We start from the raw sequence: 19,061 nt of genomic DNA on the forward strand, positions 1-19,061 counted from the left end.
GATTAGTAATTTGTTGACATAGAAACCCATTGCAGAATCTGCAACATGAGATATTAAAGTCATAGTATGTGACTTTTCCCTGTGTTTACATATACTGTACATATATTATTTTTTCACCATTACATTAGTGTGGTGGTTACCTGCAGAAATGTACTGCCCTCTTGCTGTAGACGGGGATGTTTTGGGATCTGATGGTTATTCCAACATGTGGGAACAACGGTCGGACTAGCGCTGCTCCTGTGCTTGCAGTTATAGTTCGCGGTAGGTTGTTGGTCTAATGACTGTCGGAGTGTCGGACCAATAGTGTCGGAACTAAAGCCTGTACCAGATGTTTTTGGGCTACAAAAACATAGGAGGGCAATGTGTTTCTACAGGTAAACACCACTACAGCAAATGTGTACCGTAATATATATATTTTTTTACCCATTTCCCCCCTATACCAGCAGTCATCCACCACTGGAGTAAACACAGGGCAAAGTTACATACTGCCTTTTACTGGAAAAATCATGTAAACACAATCTTCACAATGTAGTACGGAGTCTTTTGGTTGGATCTTTGGTTAAGTCCATGTGCTGAAAATTAAGAACTACACTTATCTTGTGTATTGCAATACTATTTTCTAGTCAAGAGTTTAATTGCATGTTATAGTTCAATACATTACACTGACAGTCATTGCTTCAGAGTTTTCCAGCAGATGTTTTGGCCTTAGTGATGAGTGAGTGCAGGTAAGAAAAGAAAAAGAGTAGGTTATCATATTCTCCAGTGTAATCCTGAGCCAGACAGTGCTCATGGTAGTCTTTTAGGAAGTAGTAAATGGCCTCTATAGTAGACAGGTATGTGTCAGGCTTGCCCTTCTGGTGGCGCCAAAAACACGTTTTCCTCATGGTCAGCTCTACCTGGAGCAAACCTGCAGGGAGAGAACACATTGGATATAAATGCGCTCTGAGAATCTACTCCGATTCCAGAGCTCTCAGGGTGCTGGCGTCAAACTGATAATTTATTTACGAACCGTCAGAGCAGATAGTTTTGTTGCCATTTTCAACTTTTAAAATGTATTAAAATGTTATTTCATCCTATGTATAAACATGGTTACCTGTTTTGTAACTGAATACTAGAGTACCAAAGAAGCCATAACATTTTACAATGAATTCAGTTTGTCAAACACTCTGACAACCCGGCTTTTCACTAGGGCCCCTTTTCCACCGGGGTTGAACCGGTTCGTTTTTTTTCCCCACCTAATGTGTGTTATATTGTAGTCAGTGTTTCCGAATGAGTTTGTTCGGAACTGGAATCAAAATATTGGTGCCGGTTCAGTTTGCGCTCACAGTGCTCCCAAAGCACGGCACTTTACATTTCCTAATGCTCTGGATTTCCGAACAACCAGAGGGCTGGATGGAAATTGTCCGTCAATATGCTTCTGTTGGTTTATTTAGGACTGTATACTTTAAATATCACACACACACACACACACACACACACACACACACACACACACACACACACACACACACACACACACACACACACACACACACACACACACACACACACACACACACACACACACACACACACACACACACACACACACACACACACACACACACACACACACACACACACACACACACACACACTTTCCATAATTACTTTGCAGTCTTTCATCTGTGATGATCTTGTTGGTCTGGTTCCATGTGCTGTCAATGAAGACCACCCTCTGGAGGGGACACGCTTTTGACTCCAGGCCCTTAGCCTCATCTGGGGCCCCTGACCCCAGATCATTTACAATGTGTGTGGCCTCTGTTGGCTCCCCTGTTCTCAGCCTCTTCAGGCAGTGCTCGTCAGTTGAGTCATGTGACCTCTTTGCAGCTCCGTGGCTCAAGCTCTGCATCATGTCTTGCATCGTGACAGCGCCTGGGCCAGGGAACACCAACACCACCTGGAGAGAACACACAGTGTGGTCTAATGCATTATTCAAAAGAATATTTGTATACCGGCAGGCTGCATGCACAGAAGGCTGTAGTCGTTAATGTTGTGTTAGTTACTCGATAAAAAATCCTCAGTGTTATTCTATTTGAGCAGCCTAACATTCAATGTCATGATGAAACAAACTTGGACTCCGAGGCTGCAGAACCCTCTACCAGTGCAGGATAATATTCATGCATACACATAGCATCCCATGTTTATCCAAAGCGCCATATGTTTATGTTTATTACGGATCCCCATTAGTCCTCACTACAGTGAGGACTACTCTTCCTGGGGTCCGAACACTCATACAATCAATTTAAAACGTAATACAATGTATTTTTTCATTACATAGTTAAAAACAAAACAAAAGAAAAACAATTGTCTTCATACATTCCAGAAAATACACCACACTACAACAAATCTATACAACAACTTTACAAACATTGTATATCCCATCAACCGAATCAAACACTCACCAATCTAACCAAACACTATTTCTTTCCTAATCACTGCTGCCTTCAATTTCTTTTTAAAGCTTGATTTATTCTCTATATTAATAATATGAGGCGGGAGTTCATTCCAATGGGCTCCTGCTCTATACATTGCTGTTCTCTTAAGTGCATTTGTTCTAGGTATCAAAGGTGGAGTAAAGTGACGACCAACAGCCTGTCTGGTGGCATAGCTATGTCTAGTATTGGTGGGTTGTATCTGTAGAAACAACTGTGTAGGTTTACCAGAATGATATATATTAAACAGAAATGTCACAAGGCTACAAGCCAACCTTTGATCCACTCTCATCCATGACAGGGCAGCATGCATCCACTCAACACTAGTTCTCCCAGAACAGTGCAGAGCGAGGCGTGCTGCCCTGTTCTGAGTGAGCTGAAGTTTTTCCAAATCCTTTTTTGAAGCACTAGATATAATGTGTGTTACATTGACCCATTCACAAACATATTCCCATATCGACAGCAGAGGCAACCATAAAGGGCACCAACCTGCTGTTGGGGTTTAGTATAATATTTTGCTCAATTTTACAAGTCAAATTGAGCAGCTCCTCCTGAGCCACTGCTGCCCATAAGAGTTTATTTAAGTAATGCTTTATTGGACACTAGAACAGTGCCCGTTGGGGGTGATCAGGTGTGATCAATTGGCTAATAAAGGGCGAGGTTTTGCATCATTGTGATGTCAGAACAGGTCAGCTCCATATATGGAGATCTAGGGGTAATCTGGATTTGGGCCCTGTCCGGAGCCTGGGCAGAGAGGCTTTTGTGCTGGTTCTGGACAACCGGCGATCCGACGGACTTGGCACTGCACTCCCTGTGGTGGCGTGGAAAGTCGGTGGGGCAAACAGTTCTAGAGTTACATGGATTACAGACGTACACACAGAGGTGGTGCATTCATAGACAGTAACTGTAATATTACACAATTTGATTAAAATTACTTATAGGTCAGGACTCAGGAGCCTATCTCCCATTTCTGTAGTGTGAGGCGGCTGTGTACATCACCCCCCCCCCCCCCCCCCCCCCCCCCCCCGGCCATGATGTACAATGACATGTGGCAATATTACCTAGGTACTCGCTAAAGTAATATAACGCACAGGCATCAATATGTTACACTGAATGCTGTACTGTACATATGCTGTAGGGTCAGTTAAAATGTACAGAGAAAGAGCAACTCACGTTTTCCCTTTCATATTCAGGTATGCATGGGTAAGTGTATATGTTGACATCACTGGGAGCGAGGATCTTGGCATGGACAGCTGTGCTCTTGCCATCAGTCTCGTTAGGGTGCTTGATGATGTCAATCTTCACCGGGAGCTATAAACGGGATATATCTGGTCAATATAGTTAATCACTTAAACCCTCCATTCTTAGTAAAATGGACCGAGTTACAACTGAACTTGGACCGCTTTTTTCCGCCTACACCAAATCTCAAATTGCCGATCTACTAGCCCCTTTCAGGACCATTGGTTACCTTTTATGTTTATGTAGTCGGGACGTCGGTACCCAACTACAGAAAAGGTAACCAAGGGTCCCGAAAGCAACTACCGATCATCTACAAGATCACAACACCCAATTAAGCACACTACAAGCTGTTCACAGAAAAAAAGACCATGTAAAAACACCCATGAAAAAAGGGTAAGATTTAAACTTTTCCAGAATTAAACATTTATTTTTTATGACCTTCAGCAGTCTTCTATCTAAACAACTGGTGTTTCTGACCTTGACCGAGGGGATTTCATTCTCGACGACACCCACTAATGAGCAGCATGTGTAGCAGAAGAACATCCTTGATCCTCCACACTTGTGGCACTTCAACCTGCCCTGCTGCTGTGCTTTCTCTAGCACTGCGTGTGATGCCAGCTTCAGATCCCGGAGAGGTGAGTGAGCATTAAGCTCACGTTTTTCACACGAGTCACTGGGATGGTGAGGCCCATGGTGGTCTTCCATGTCTTGATTTTAATATTTTGACACGCTGATGCAGGATGACCTATTTATAAATACCTGCAGTAGTGTAGAATGATGCAACAAAAGAAAGTATTAGCCATGAATGTTCAATAGTGTGTGTAAAAAAATAATTAGAATTCCTTCCGTAATATAATTCAAAAAGTAAAACTTTCATAGCATTTTTTTAATCTTGATGATTATGGCATACAGCTCATGAAAATCAAAAAATCCTATCTCAAAATATTAGAATATGTTATGAGACCACAAAAAATAAATATGTATAATACAGAAATGTCGACCATCTGAAAAGTATTTTAATTTATGCACTCAATACGTGGTCTGGGCTACTTTTAAACAGGCATGGAGGTGGTAAGCCTGTGGCACTGTTGAGGTGTTATGGAAGCTCAGATTTGCTTTGATAGCAGCTTTAAATTAATTTGTATTGTTGAATCTAGTGTCTCACACCTTCCTCTTGACAATAAAACAGAATCTCTGTGGGGGTCAGGTCAGGCCAGTTGGCTGGTCAGTTAAGGACAGTAATACCATGGTCAGTACACCAATTACTAGTAATTTTGGCTCTGTGGGCAGGTGCCAAGTGCTGCTGGAAAAGGAAATCAGTATATCCATAAAGCTTGTCAACATACAGAAGCACACAGTGCTGTAAAATATCCTAATAGATGGTTTATATTGACTCTACAATTGATAAAACACAGTGATTTGGGGCCATCTTATCTGCATGGTGTTGGTCAGTGAAAACTTCACACTGGAGTCAACACAGCCATCTACCAGGACAATTTAGAGTAACATACTTCAGTATGTTGACAAGCTTTATGGAGATGCTGATTTTCTTTTCCAGCTCGATTTGGCACCTGCCCACAGTGCCAAAACTACTAGTAATTGGTGTACTGACCATGGTATTACTGTGCTTAACTGAAACCCAGGAAGGTGTGAGGTGAGACAATTCAAATGAGTTTAAAGCTGCTATGAAAGCAAATCTGGGCTTCCATAACACCTCAACAGTGCCACTGATGAGTAAAAGCCTGGGACAGAGGCTACAGTGCCACAGGCTTATCACCTCCATGCCACGCCACGCCCCATTGATGAAATAATTTGTTTAAAAGTAGCCCAGATCACTTATTGAGTGCATACATTAACATACCTTTCAGATGGTCAACATTTCTGTATAATAAATGTGTTTTTAGTGGTCTCATAAAATATTCAAATATTTTGAGATAGGATCTTTTTTCCACAATTCTATTTTTTTTAGATGCACCTGTGTGTGTGTGTGTGTGTGTGTGTGTGTGTACTGTATATATATATATATATATATATACACACACACACACAGAGCTAAGAGACAAACGGTTTCAATGTTTTCTTTTAAACTAACAGTTTTTGATTGAATGATTGAATATTTATAATTGAGTGGTACGATTTTACAAAGATGCAGATGAAGCCATCAGTTGACAGAAGACATCAGACATGCATGTACAGCATGTTAGCAAACGTTAGCAATTGTAGCTAGGCAGCTGCTATAACAACAACACATCGGGCAACATTAATACATCGGGCAGAACAAGGTTGGTTGACATGCAAAACACTGATAATAAAGGTAGGCAAAGATAACAAGACGTTTTCTTCCACTCACAGCAGAAATACGGTGAGCCCAGTCTGTATTTACAGTAAAGTTGCATGCCATTCATAAACAGCATCGTAGATGTTCTCTTCTTCTACGCCGGAAGTAGCCAAGCAAGCACACTCCCTTCGACCCTCCCCTCTCCTCTCCCCCAGAACAGTGCCTCAGGCTAGGACGAAGAGCAGCAGCACATCACATCTGAAACTTTATTATTAACGTTCTATCAAAATGTACTATGTAGGCTTGCCTTGGACCAGCCCAAGACTACAAAATACATGTCTTTCTTTTCTTGAGCTTGTTGGCGCGAGCTTATCAAGGAAGGAACAAGTACTGGTGAGGTAAATCTTGGAGATTAAATGAAGTTGACGTGTCGTTTTCACAGTACCTCTGTAGGCACTTAGAGAGGATAGAGGTTTGGAACTTTGGGTTGTGCCGTTTTGCCATGGATGGACCATCCAGCATTTAATTTAGCCATGCAGGGACATCCTGGCCATCCCAAACCTTTTTACAACAGTCATAAGGTGTCAGCCAGGGCAGGGGATACAGGATATGTGGGCAGGGCCGCAGGGCATAGCCTACATCAGGGCATGTAAAATTGGCTATATTGTCCAAAATGTAAAATAAATAAATAAATAAATATTTGAAAAATGGTCTTACATGCACATCCATCCATCCAACCACTTATCCGGAGTCGGGTCGCAGGGGCAACAGTTCCAGCAGAGAGCCCCATACTTCCCTCTTCGGCTCCTGGGGGATACCTTGATCAATATCAGACTTAATTTGATCCTTTATCCTATGTTTTGTAGCAATTGTAGAAATATTAGACCTTAATGTACTTTAAAACATTTTCCAGAGCATTCAGTGATTTGGTTGATTTGGAAAAAACCTTTGTCCGCCCCGGTAACAAGATGTGCACATGCACGCACTACAGTGGGGTGACATGCGACAGGCCAACAGCACACACACCAAGGCCCGCCCCCGCTCGATCATGATTGGCGGAACAAAGGCCCCTCTCTATCCTGATTGGATGAAGGCTGGGCCACCTAGCCAAAAACAAAACAAAGTTGTTTGACCCACAGGGGTTAACTGGGGACAGGGAGGAACTCCTTATATGGTCAGCACACTCTATAGTAGGGAGATTATCAAAACAAAACAAAAAAAGAAGTGATATTTGAATTAAGTGAAATCACTGAATATACCTTTAACATTTGGGGGAAAGAACACCAATTTAACACTGAGGTGCCCACTCTTCCTTAGTGCCCACCTATCTTGTTAGCCTCTCGGGGCACAATCATTTTAGCCTGGCGGGGCCAGACTCATAACGAGGATTCACTGACGCTTCTTCCCTGCATATGATTCTGGACTTCGGACCATAGACAGCTTGAAAAGTGGGTGTAAATAGTTGCCTTGACAGACAGACCTGTCTAGCCTATCAGCATAACAAAAACCTGACGTCATCACAGACCACACTAAAGCAACAACAATATTTTTTAATACGGTACTAGTTTAATACTTTCTGCGTGAGCGAGCTTATGTTGGATATTACTGATTTCTGCCGTCTTTGCAAAGACAACCTTAGAAATAATGGCGTTTAATGTGTAACACTAAACTATATGGGAAACATCACCATATAGACATGGACCAATCAGAGACTGCAGGTTGTAGCCCGTTGAAACACAGTCACTGATTGGCCCCGGTCATTTTCTGATTTCTACAACTTCCGCATACTCTCTGTCTATGGGATGAAGTCCAGACTCATATGCGGGGAGGAAGCGTCAGTGAATCCACGTTATTAGTCTGGCCATTGCCATCCTAAGAACCCCCTGATAGTGGGTCTGAAAAGAACAAACTGTAGAGAGTAATGCAATAATAACAACGAAAGTAGCTATCAATGATCAGTCCCATTAGGGAAAGACAGTCCGCCTCTCCCGAACTACTCTGCCGGGACTGGGAGGTCTGGCGCGTGGAAGGACTAGGCTCTCTGGGTTGACTCCTGTCCGGGCCCCTCGTACATCTCATCCGGTCCACTCCTGCTCTCACCAGGTGCAGCCAGGACCTGTGCGTTGCACCACCAGACTCCCAGCACCAGACACTTCATTCAGGAGTGGCGGATTCTTGAGCCGCAATGGCCCCGCAGGCTCCACCGGGGCCAACGGCATGGTGCTGCAGGCTCTGCTTGCGGCTTGAATGGCCCCCTGAAGGCCTCACCGTGGGCTGTTGGGCCTCCTCCTCACGGAAGACACAGTCTGGGGCGCCAACCCATACTGCTCCTGGGTGCCGTCTACATTCAGGCTGTCACCCGTCTCTCTGGTGGTCACCAGACTATACCCGGTTGTCTCATACTGTAGTCTATTCCTATGAGTCACTATAAATAGAACAACTAAGAACGAAAAAACATTGCATGGATGCACCTGAGACGTATCCTCAGTGATGAATCCCAAGGTCACCAGGGTTTCGGGTCTCGCAACATCATACCCCTCACTCATATAATATATAATTATATAATAATAATGCAAAGATACAGTCTACCATTCATTGTCAATGGAAGCCAGCGACATGAAGATGCAAAGATGCATCCAACGTTTGTAGCTGCTGCAAAATGTATGACGCTATAAAGCTACAAATTGAAGCTGAGCTGGGTTCAACTTCCAGATGCAAAGCTACAAAGCTACAACTGTAGCTGCAATGACACACGCCACTACGGACGCACGCTTGATGACGTCCATCGACTGTGAGCAACAGATTTTACAAAGTGACAACACGACAAATTATGCTGTGATCTTTGCATCTTTTGCATCTGCCCGTGTGCACGCAGTATAAGACAAACATGATAAAAGATAATTTAAAAAAATCTTGTATAGGCTATCTCATGGAAAGTGCATTAAAAGGGGCAGTGTTCCAGACCTGATGGATTAATATTGATTTAAAAAAAACGAAACAGTTTGTCTTACATTTTTAATAACCTTTCACCCAGGCTTTCTAAATCTAATCTAATTGACACAATCTCCTGTTTTTATTTACACATTTGTTCTCTGCTGCAGAATACCCACTATCATGTTCTTATGTTAGATCTTACTCTGTGCTAAACAGAATCTAAGCCTGGAGTTTTGAGCACCAGTGGCGCAGCGGTGGTGCCGTCAATGTTCTGCTCCCTCCTATCACAGTGGAATTTGTTGGCACGCTCTGCAATCAATCATCCTAACCTGGAAAGCAGACATCTATTAAAGTCCTGTTACATTAACAAAGTCCAAGTTTCACAAATGACCTGTCTCAATCAAATATTGGCTCAAAATGATATGGATTTAAGAAAAGGGGTATTCTGATCCATGCTCATGGTGTAAGGTCAGTGCAAATGCTAATATCCAGTCAATTCTTCAAAGCCAGATGTAGTTGTGTGATGTGAAACAGACTTGTTATGTCAAGTTTCAAAGATACCTGGGCTGCCCTGTCACATTTTATGTGCAATGAGAGATCGCATGCAGACTTGCACGTCAAGCAGATGTGTATCGAATGTGGCCTTAGTGTATGTAATCTTGGATTCTGAACATGTGTGTGTGAATCTGACTTGGTGTATACTGTGTGCCAATCATCTGATGCATTTAGATTTATAACCAATGAATGAAACATCAGGTTACATCATAGAATATATTAATCTCACAATTCTTGCCTGTCTTTATTGCAGCCAGGATTTTGCAAGGACTGGAAGTCTTTTGTTGGGCTTACCAATGTGGCCTTGATCAAAACCTCCATGGGCTCAAAGTCAGTCTGACCTGACTGCAACATGTATGCATTCTTTAGCAAAGCTCTCACAGAGATTCCTAATTTTAAAAATGACTTTTGCCAACCACCACTCATTTTAAAATATGGACTACTGTTTTTTGTCATTAAAGGAGCATTCAGTGATTTGATTTATTTGGAAAACCACCCAGTCCGCCCCGGTAACAAAATGTGCACATGCACGCTCTACAGGCCAACAGCATGTGCATCAAGGCCCGCCCCCACTCGATCATGATTGGAGGAAGGCCCCTCTCATCCTGATTGGATGAAGGCTTTGCCACCCGCCACCAAAACTGAAACTAGGGTTTTTTGACCCCAGGGGCTCACTGGGGACAGGGAGGAACTCCTTATATGGTCAGCACACTCTATAGTAGGGAGGATTATCCAGAAAAAAAGAAAAAATAAGTGATATTTAGATTAAGTCAAATCACTGAATATACCTTTAAGCTTTCAATAATGAGCTTACTGTACTGCCATTAAACATAGGCACTCTGAATCAGACTTGGGAGTCTAAACAATAACAAGATCCACAGCCATCCATCAGATAATTTCAAATACAATCACATTGCAGGAGCGTCTGAAGGTCCAGATGGATTTGAAACATAAACTGTTTAAGGTACCTTATTTCAGTATTTATGTGAGGGTGTCAAGTTGTCAACATGTCTAAACCTTAATCAGATCTCATGTGTTGCTGATGACTTCACGATAACGTGTGATTATTACACATTTTTGTGTCTTGTTTTCCAGGTGTATGCAGACTGCTTGGCCCAGACAATCTACTCAATTATTTTATTGAGCATTCCCTGACTGGAAGGAACAACTGGACCTGATTGCATTCTGGATCTCAGGTAACCTGAACTAATGTGGCAACACTCACTCTATCTCTCAGATTTGATTCACTTGATTTCCATATTGGTGTCGTTTAGTCTCGAGATTCTGAATAGGGCTGGGCTATATATCAATATTATATCAATATTGTTATATACAGTAAGAGTAGAATAATCTGGATTATAATATTGTGGTATTTTATACTGGTTAAAATGGTCAAAAATAGCTAATCTATTCTACACGTGGGGTATTTGTGAACATATTGTGCTATTTTATTTCTTTGAAAGGTATGGTGTACTAACACTAAGTCATCTATTCTATATGATGCTACACGTTGTGATGGTATTTGTGAACATATTGTGCTATTAATTTTTTTTGAAAGGTATGGTGTACTCCTCAGGTTTATAGCTGGCAGAGATGGAAACGTGGTTGGTTGGCTGTATTTAAAGACATACAAACAAACAATGGATGTAGTTTATCTGTGTATTAAATTGAATATTATCTGTAGATAAGTACTAAAGCCTAGAAATAATTTCTAATAATCAGGGACACACGCATATGTTTAACTCATTCATAGCTAAATTGCAGTAGCAATAGCTCAGCACAGGCCAACTAAACATTGATCTTTTTAAGTATGACTGAGCTTTTCTGATCAGGGCCAACGTTTCTCAACCTTTTTAATTTCAAGGACCCCCAGTTTTATATGCATTAGGCCATGGACCCCCATTTGATATGATTTGTATCTCTTTAGACAACCATCTACACTACACAGTGAAATCCTAATTTAAGTCTCAGAGTGTATAACTGGAACAAAATGGACCCAAGATCCATTTGTTAACATTTTTATAGCCTTTGAGTTACATCCCCATGGACTCCCGGAACGCTCTTAAAATTAAGGTCCCCTTGAGGCCTCATTTTGAGAACGAGTGCTCTAAATAATCTGATGATTTATATGATGATTTGTGCAAACTTTGTGTCTGCCTTTTAAAATTTACACTTTTCTAAACATCTCGTTTATTTGTTGATGACCAATATTGCCCTAAAAAATGTTGAGTAGGTCTTGATGACACACAAGGCCTAGTGTCAGTTGCATGGAAGTTATGCTTCCATGCATTGCATAATGTTGTCAAATTATTATTGTGATCATTATTCTAGAAGCCAGTATAGAGGGTATGCGTGTGACATCATCCCATACAGTACATCCAAGAAAAGTCCTATCTGGTTGCATTAAATGACATTAAACAACGTTTACCACTCGATTTGCCTCACTTTATGCATGCGCATTCCCTCTATGGTAGGGGTTCTCAACCTGTGGGTTGACCCCTTGGGGCGTCCCAAATATTTTATATTTTATATGTTTTTGCAACTGAATGGCTGGAAAATGGAAATTTTGAGTTTACATGATGATGTATTTTCTCTATTATTAAGGTTATTGTAGCGGTCAATTTGTATTGATGGTGGGGAGGGTGGCGTTGGGGGGTCGTGAGACATGGCCAAAGCATTTTCGGGGGTCCCCAGCCAAAAACGTTGAGGACCCCTGTTCTATGGACATAGCGTGCAATCACAAATGTCAGTCACTGGTTTGGCTTTTTGCATCTGATTCAAGGTCAGTGTGATTTACTTTTGCTGTCAGAGAATGTGTGAAGTCACAGCGAGCTGCTGGAGGTCTGGGTTTCCCGTCTCGCTAGTCTAACCCCATGTGTTCTGGGGTTTCCGTGCTGAAAACATAAGAGTTCCCCACATTGCACAAGCTCGGATTTTCTCTGGGGAAAAGAAGGTTCATGGCCCTGGCCTGAAATGTATCAAGTTCAGCTGCCTGGGCCTCCCCTGGTTCTCACTATACGATCCAAGACTACATCTCAGTCTCCCCTGTGGTCACTTCTCTCTTCCCTTCATCTTTACCTTGTTTCCTTACATTCCCATCCTCCCCCAGTCTGCTTGTCTCACTCTGTCCTTTCCTATAAGCGTTGCAGTCCCGCGTCGCAGTCCCTGCCCCCCCATAGACTTTTCAAAAAGTATTTATTTAAAGACGTTTACACCACGGACAAAGCCAACTCGGCTTGTGACAAATCATGACAATAAACACAATGTTTTGGGCCGATCAAATAATTTGTAAGAAGAAAAACCAAACAAGAAGTGTTGTATCCTGACTTATTGGTCGGTGGACAACACCGACATACCCAGCCGATTGCAGTACTTGCACGTTCTGCTTGCGCAAGTAATTATAACCAGTAAGACGCCCTGAAGGCGAAAAATGAAACAACAGAGCTTCTTAATACAGCACAGTTGAGAAGCAGGAGTTAAACTATTAACACAATTGCCAATTGAGAGGGGCATTTGGAGACTAAAGCGACTGAAAGCGTGCGTGCACGTGCACTGTCTAAGCTAACAACAGATGGCCATCCGAAGCTAATGTGAGTAGCCTTTCCACTAGATCGAATCAAACACATTTATACTGAATAAACGTAGGCTACGCATTTTGGCAGCGTCGCTTCCCGACAAATAACGGAGGCTACTTTTTTTTGGTGTGGAAACGGTTAATCTGGTGTCAGTGAGGTCAGAATCACAATATGGCCATATATTGACATTCCCATATATGGGCTTAAAGGACAACTTTAGTTTCTTTCAACCAAGGTTCATGTTTTAGGATGTTATTAGATGCTGCTTTCTTTTGTTTTAGGGATTGTAGCTGTTTTTTACAGGGGGGCGGGGGCATTTGAGCATGGTGCTAAATATGTATTTTTTTACAAAATATTAAGGCGATGTATTTTTTTATTATTTACTATAGCCCTAATAAACCCCAGGAAATTACATCTGGCCACAAATAAATCACAGGATCTACTGAATGTGAAGGTAGCCTACTGGGGGGAAGCCACACTGTGTGTCATAGGCTCAATGTCAGTTTGACACATTCAGTAGATCTCGTGATGTTTTGTGGCCAGATGAAATTTCCTGGGGTTTATTAGGACTATAGTAAATAATAAAAAAATAAATCGCTTTAAAATGTTGTAAAAAAATACATATTTAGCCCCATGCTCGAATGCCCCCGCCCCCTGTCAAAAACAGCTAAAATCCCTAAAACGAAAGAAAGCAGCAAATGAAAAAAGAATAACACTCAACTTTTAGTTTCTCTAATAACATCCTAAAACATGAACCTTGGTTGAAAAAAACTAAAGTTGTCCTTTATTGATGACATCAGGGATCTCCATGCATATATGGGCATACAGGGATTGTATTAGGCCCTAATACAATATATGGACGATCACGAGGTCCATATATGGGCATTCCCAGACGATGCCCTAATAATTAGGGCATCGTCTGGGAATGGCCATATATGGACCTCGTGATGTCACGAGGCGTGGACTGACAACCATATATTACGCTCAATAATAATAATAATAATAATAATAATAATAATAATAATAATAATAATAAATCATTAAAAAAATATATATATATTATTATTATTATTATTATTATTATTATTATAAATAAGAAATGTGTGGATTTCTCAAAACTACAAGGCATTACTGGACTATTGGACCAGTGTGCCTCGCCACACATATTCTGATACAGACCCATAGAGCTTTCTCGACTCTGCCTCTGTTCACAGATACTGTTAGTGTTGAGGTAACATGTGGTCTTTTGTTTTCATGCTTTAACATAAAATGCAGATGTACTACTGTTGTTCTGTGTTGCACTGAACAGTTTTAAATCACACCTCACTTGACTTTTACAAATTGAAGATAATTTTTTCCCTCCGGTCATTGTTCATTGCCAGAGTTCCTGCGAGCTAAACAGGAGCCCTGTGGCTGTTTCTTTGAACCAAGGAAGTGTTTAAAACCTGGAGTTGTGTCTCATGGCTGAGACAAATTTAGTTTTAGGCATATTGTAGCTATGCTCCGGGCTGTCTGTCGGGCGGACTGACGGACGGACAGACTATTGTAAGATTAAACATTGTTAAGAAGAATATTTTGGCTCTGGAATGGCCTGTGAGTTTTTAACATGCCCATGGCATGACAAATACGCCTGTTTCCATGGCAAAAATTGGTGCCGGTGCCAGAACCGATACATTTCTATTAAACAATAATTGATGACATCAATACCAGCTGTAGCCTTATATCTGCAGAATTGAGCTATGAAATGTAAATATCTGTGTGTGTGTGTGTGTGTGTGTGTGTGTGTGTGTGTGTGTGTGTGTGTGTGTGTGTGTGTGTGTGTGTGTGTGTGTGTGTGTGTGTGTGTGTGTGTGTGTGTGTGTGTGTGTGTGTGTGTGTGTGTGTACACCACACACACACAGGAGGAAAATTAAAAAAGAAAAGAAAACAGTCAATTACATTAATGGAGAATTTGAACAATGTTGTACTACTGGTCGACACTTGGTTTCACAGAGCCTGTTGCCTTACTTTGTGCTGTTTGTAGCCCTATATCATCACACAAGTTTCACGTGTGGTCATAGACGTGTTGGCACGCTTACTCCTAAACTGCTAAACTAAACTGCTAATGAGCGAGATTTGAGCGAGTTGTGACTCAATGAAAAGACGAGTGTTATCGGTAGCATAGTATCGGACATGGTGGTACAGGTTCTACTATGGTAGCAGTTCTCGGTACTCAACCCTATAGTCCATTTGATCCTATATTGAGAACAATATGGACATCAAACAAATAAACAAGATCTCTACAGCGATCTTACAAAATCGAATTGATGGTAGATAGATTCTTAAAGGAGTTTGCCGACATCATATTTCACCAGAGAGGTTGTTTAGAATGCTGGTTTTCAACGTGGGGTCCAGGGATCCCAAGGGATGAACCATTTGAAAATAGCCAATCTACAATATCTACCTACATACGTCGTGATGCGACACATTGTGAGCTTTTACTCGAATACATTTTGAATTCCGGGCTTTTACTTGAGTATTTCTATATTGCAGTATTGATACTTTTACTTAAGTAAAATTTGTGAGTAGTTTTTCCACCACTGGTTCAGGATGACCCTTATGGGTCTCAGTGTAGAAATAGAGCCTTACAACATACAGGTTTATAACTCTGAGTGTACAACAACACTAGTTAGGTTAGCACTCAGGGTTGGACAGTGTGTGTGACTGTGTGACAGTGTTTCCGAGCTCCTGTTGGCTGCAGCCTCTTTACTCATCCTGCTGGGAATACACAGCCTTGAGTCTGAAACATGTTTACATTTGGTGCATGTTACAAATTATCTGCTAAGACTAACTTTGCGTGACTTGGCAGGAGCTCTCACCTTGCTCAGATGTTGTTTGGGTCAAATGTATTTCAGGGGTTTGCTCTTTCAATTTGACTGTCTTTATCTGACAGGGCCCCTCCAAGCCAGATGTGAACCCAAACAGAAGTTAAGGATGTGTGTGTGCGTGCGTGCATGACTGTGCATGTTTCAGTGTCTGGAAAAACTGGGTTGGACATTGATAAGACTCTGGTTTCACTCAATACAATATAAACTTATTACAACAATTTACAATGTTGACATATTTCTTTATCTACCTCACAATCTTATGGATCGTACAGTATTTCTCTATGTGAGCTTTCCTTATCAGATTGAGTGATGTGATTCACAAGCATCATGTGTCTCAGATTGTCCAAGGACACTAAATTAATGTTTTCCCAAAGTTTCCTTTTGCTGTGAGCATTTAATCTCCTTAAAGTCAAGGCCAAGAGATCTGATTATCCCATAATTTAGTCATCTGAACTGGGAAATGGGAGTGCTTCAGCTTTGTCAATGTCTGGAACACCATACATGTTAAATATGTACGTTTCCTGGAATTTATTACGTGCTAATTATCTTTTTACTTAAAGGACCACTTCACCACTTTTCAACCTATCTTCATATAATAGATCCTCTCTAATAATCGTGATAAAATGCCACATTTTTTTCCTACTCAGTCTGTGTCTCATATAGGGCTGTGAGCATTTCAGAAACCAGTCAACCAGTGACATCATCGTTAGACAGATTTAACAAGATTTCTTTTACAAAAATGTTTAGATTTTTATTATCGTGAGAACGATGGCTTCCATTTTCCCATTGCAACTTTTCAGGACTAAAGCCTGCAGTTTCTTTTAGCTTGGATTCCCCATCGATGATGTCACTGGTGGATGGGTTTCTGAACTGCCCACAGCCCTCCTATGAGACACAGACTGAGTAGAAACAAATGGTGCCATTTTATCATGATTATTAGTGAGGACCCATTATATGAAGAGAGGTTGAAAAGTGGTGGAGTGGTCCTTTAAAGCAGGGGTTCTCAACGTTTTTGGCTGGGGACCCCCGGAAATGCTTGCCCCCCCCCCCACCCCCTCCTCCTCAGCCTAATACAAACTGACTGCAAAAATAACCTTAATAATAGAGAAAATATATCATAAATAAATACTGAAACCAGATATAATATATAAAATCACACCCGTGTGAACTGAGTGGTGTAATATAGCCTGTCTGACGTAATGAAATCATGTCTGACGTAATTAAATCACACCCGGGTGAACAGGGTGAACATAGCAACCATGCTCATTTTTTCTGCACTAACAAAGCCAGTTGTAGGAGTGGTTTACACCACTCAATAACCCCTGCTTTAAAGGCTCAATTGCTCTCTGATGTTGCTATTTGATGAACGCCATCATTTTCTAATGGGATGAAATTAACAGTTAATACAATAGCAGCTACAGTATCATCTGTAAATTGTATTTATACACTAAAGTATTTTATTTGTAATATATCATTCATTTTATGTGGGCTAATCAGACCCGAGTCTATGGTTATGATTCAAGAGTAAAACATTTGATCAATGTTGGCAAGCTGGTTGTAGCCTACGAATCCGTTTATTTCTTCTGGCCTGTAGGACTGAGTATTTCCCTAAATGGCGTGTTTAGCTTTTCTTACAATGTGTTGGCAGCAAACAGGTTTTTGTTCCTCATCCAAAAGCCTCTGCTATGTCTCCTGGACACAGACAGAGTCTCATACTTAAGCCATCTGCAAGTTCACAGTGAGAGTGTGAGTTTATAGATCGGTTATTTTCGTCACATGGCATTGTGACTGTATGGAGTATGAATTTAGCATTAGTATCAGAATGAGGATGTTGGACTAATTCATAATTTGTTTATGACAAAGCTTGCCATAACATCGGTTATTATCAACGTGTCACAGTCAAGTCGATGATTGACAGAGTCGTATGATGAAGCATGAATCCATAAAACATTTGATAATCGTTATGCGCCACCTACTAGTGTAAATAGTACATAACCAGGCAGGTACAGCTCAGTTCAGGAATACACATCTTAACAAAATGAGACACACTTCAAGTGACCATAACTCATTTTTCTTTTCTCTTTTTTTTCTTCTTTTTTAAAATATAAATAACACAAATAACTTACAACATTGAATGATAACATAATGATATATGGCAGTATTGTATTGAGATATTGAAGTGATATCATGCAGGGTTTAAGAGAATTGACTGCTGAGAATGAGATGAGTATATGTTTTCCCTATATTTAATATGAGAAAATAGATTTATTTAAATGAACTTACTGGTAAGTACTACTTAACTCTTTTGCGAGACCATAAACTTGAAAATTGGAATGTCTTAACAGAAATAATAATACAAATTAAAAAAAATAAAAATACACAGCTCTCCTCAAATAAATAGTGGGTTTCCACAACAGGGATGGGGGAGGATCCCATGCGAACAATTCATATGATCATTCATTATTATGATGAATAATTGCATAACATACACAGTTAAAATGGTGTTGAATATGGATCTCTCAGCAGCAGCAGACTGGCATTTTAACCACGTATGCTCTATTTTATACTTTGTCGTACGACGGTGTCTTGCTACAATAACCCGTCTACCAGCTCGTTGCTGGTAGATCTGCTATTCTGGCTAATTTCCTTTTTCAATTGAAGATAAAATAAAATATATATACTAAATAGCGGCCAAAATAGGGATGACAGGTTGAAAGTGAATAAAATCGTACTTTGATCATGATAATGAAGGGGCCAGTGAGCAGCTAATATGTGGTCTCCAACGCAGATCATTAACATGGGCAACATCATTTCATTTCCTCGCTGTTGGATGGAAACCTTGTATGTCCAAAACGTACTATTCAGAAATGGATTCAAACTATGTATTATTTTATAATAAGCTCTTGTTAATACTTTTTATTGGTTAAATACTTATAAAAACCCACAGACACACACAAATAAATCTAAAATAGCAGCTCTACAAGCTCACAACAAGAAGATTGGCTATTTTTGCTACTTTTGTGTGACACTGTAGTATTATAAAACAAAAACAAAAAACAAAAGGATGAAATATGGAGATACAAGGTTTCTGCCCAGCAGTGATATGTTTGTTTACGTCTTGTGTCACAAAATCCCCAAA

At 40.8% G+C, this 19,061-nt stretch overlaps 1 protein-coding gene across 1 annotated transcript; it reads right to left on the minus strand.

Moving 5' to 3' along the window:
- Positions 1–25: 25 nt before the first annotated feature.
- dtwd1 (DTW domain containing 1) lies at positions 26–6,207 on the minus strand. The gene is made up of 5 exons (XM_079497490.1): positions 6,064–6,207; positions 4,191–4,472; positions 3,648–3,785; positions 1,651–1,939; positions 26–907 (listed from the first exon to the last, which is right to left on the minus strand). The coding sequence occupies exons 2-5, from the start codon at positions 4,416–4,418 to the stop codon at positions 678–680; spliced, it is 885 nt and encodes a 294-aa protein (XP_079353616.1). The 5' UTR covers positions 4,419–4,472; positions 6,064–6,207; the 3' UTR covers positions 26–677.
- Positions 6,208–19,061: the final 12,854 nt, after the last annotated feature.

Source organism: Electrona antarctica, assembly GCF_951216825.1.
Source record: "Electrona antarctica genome assembly, chromosome: 3".
Lineage (NCBI taxonomy): Eukaryota > Metazoa > Chordata > Actinopteri > Myctophiformes > Myctophidae > Electrona > Electrona antarctica.

Excerpts from the sequence above, each read along its gene's own strand:
- dtwd1 (XM_079497490.1), bottom strand. The coding sequence starts at position 4,418 with ATGGAAGACCACCATGGGCCTCACCATCCCAGTGACTCGTGTGAAAAA. Across the intron at positions 3,786-4,190 it reads ATGAAATCCCCTCGGTCAAG|CTCCCGGTGAAGATTGACAT; the intron begins GTCAGAAACACC and ends TCCCGTTTATAG. Across the intron at positions 908-1,650 it reads CACAGATGAAAGACTGCAAA|GTTTGCTCCAGGTAGAGCTG; the intron begins GTAATTATGGAA and ends CTCTCCCTGCAG.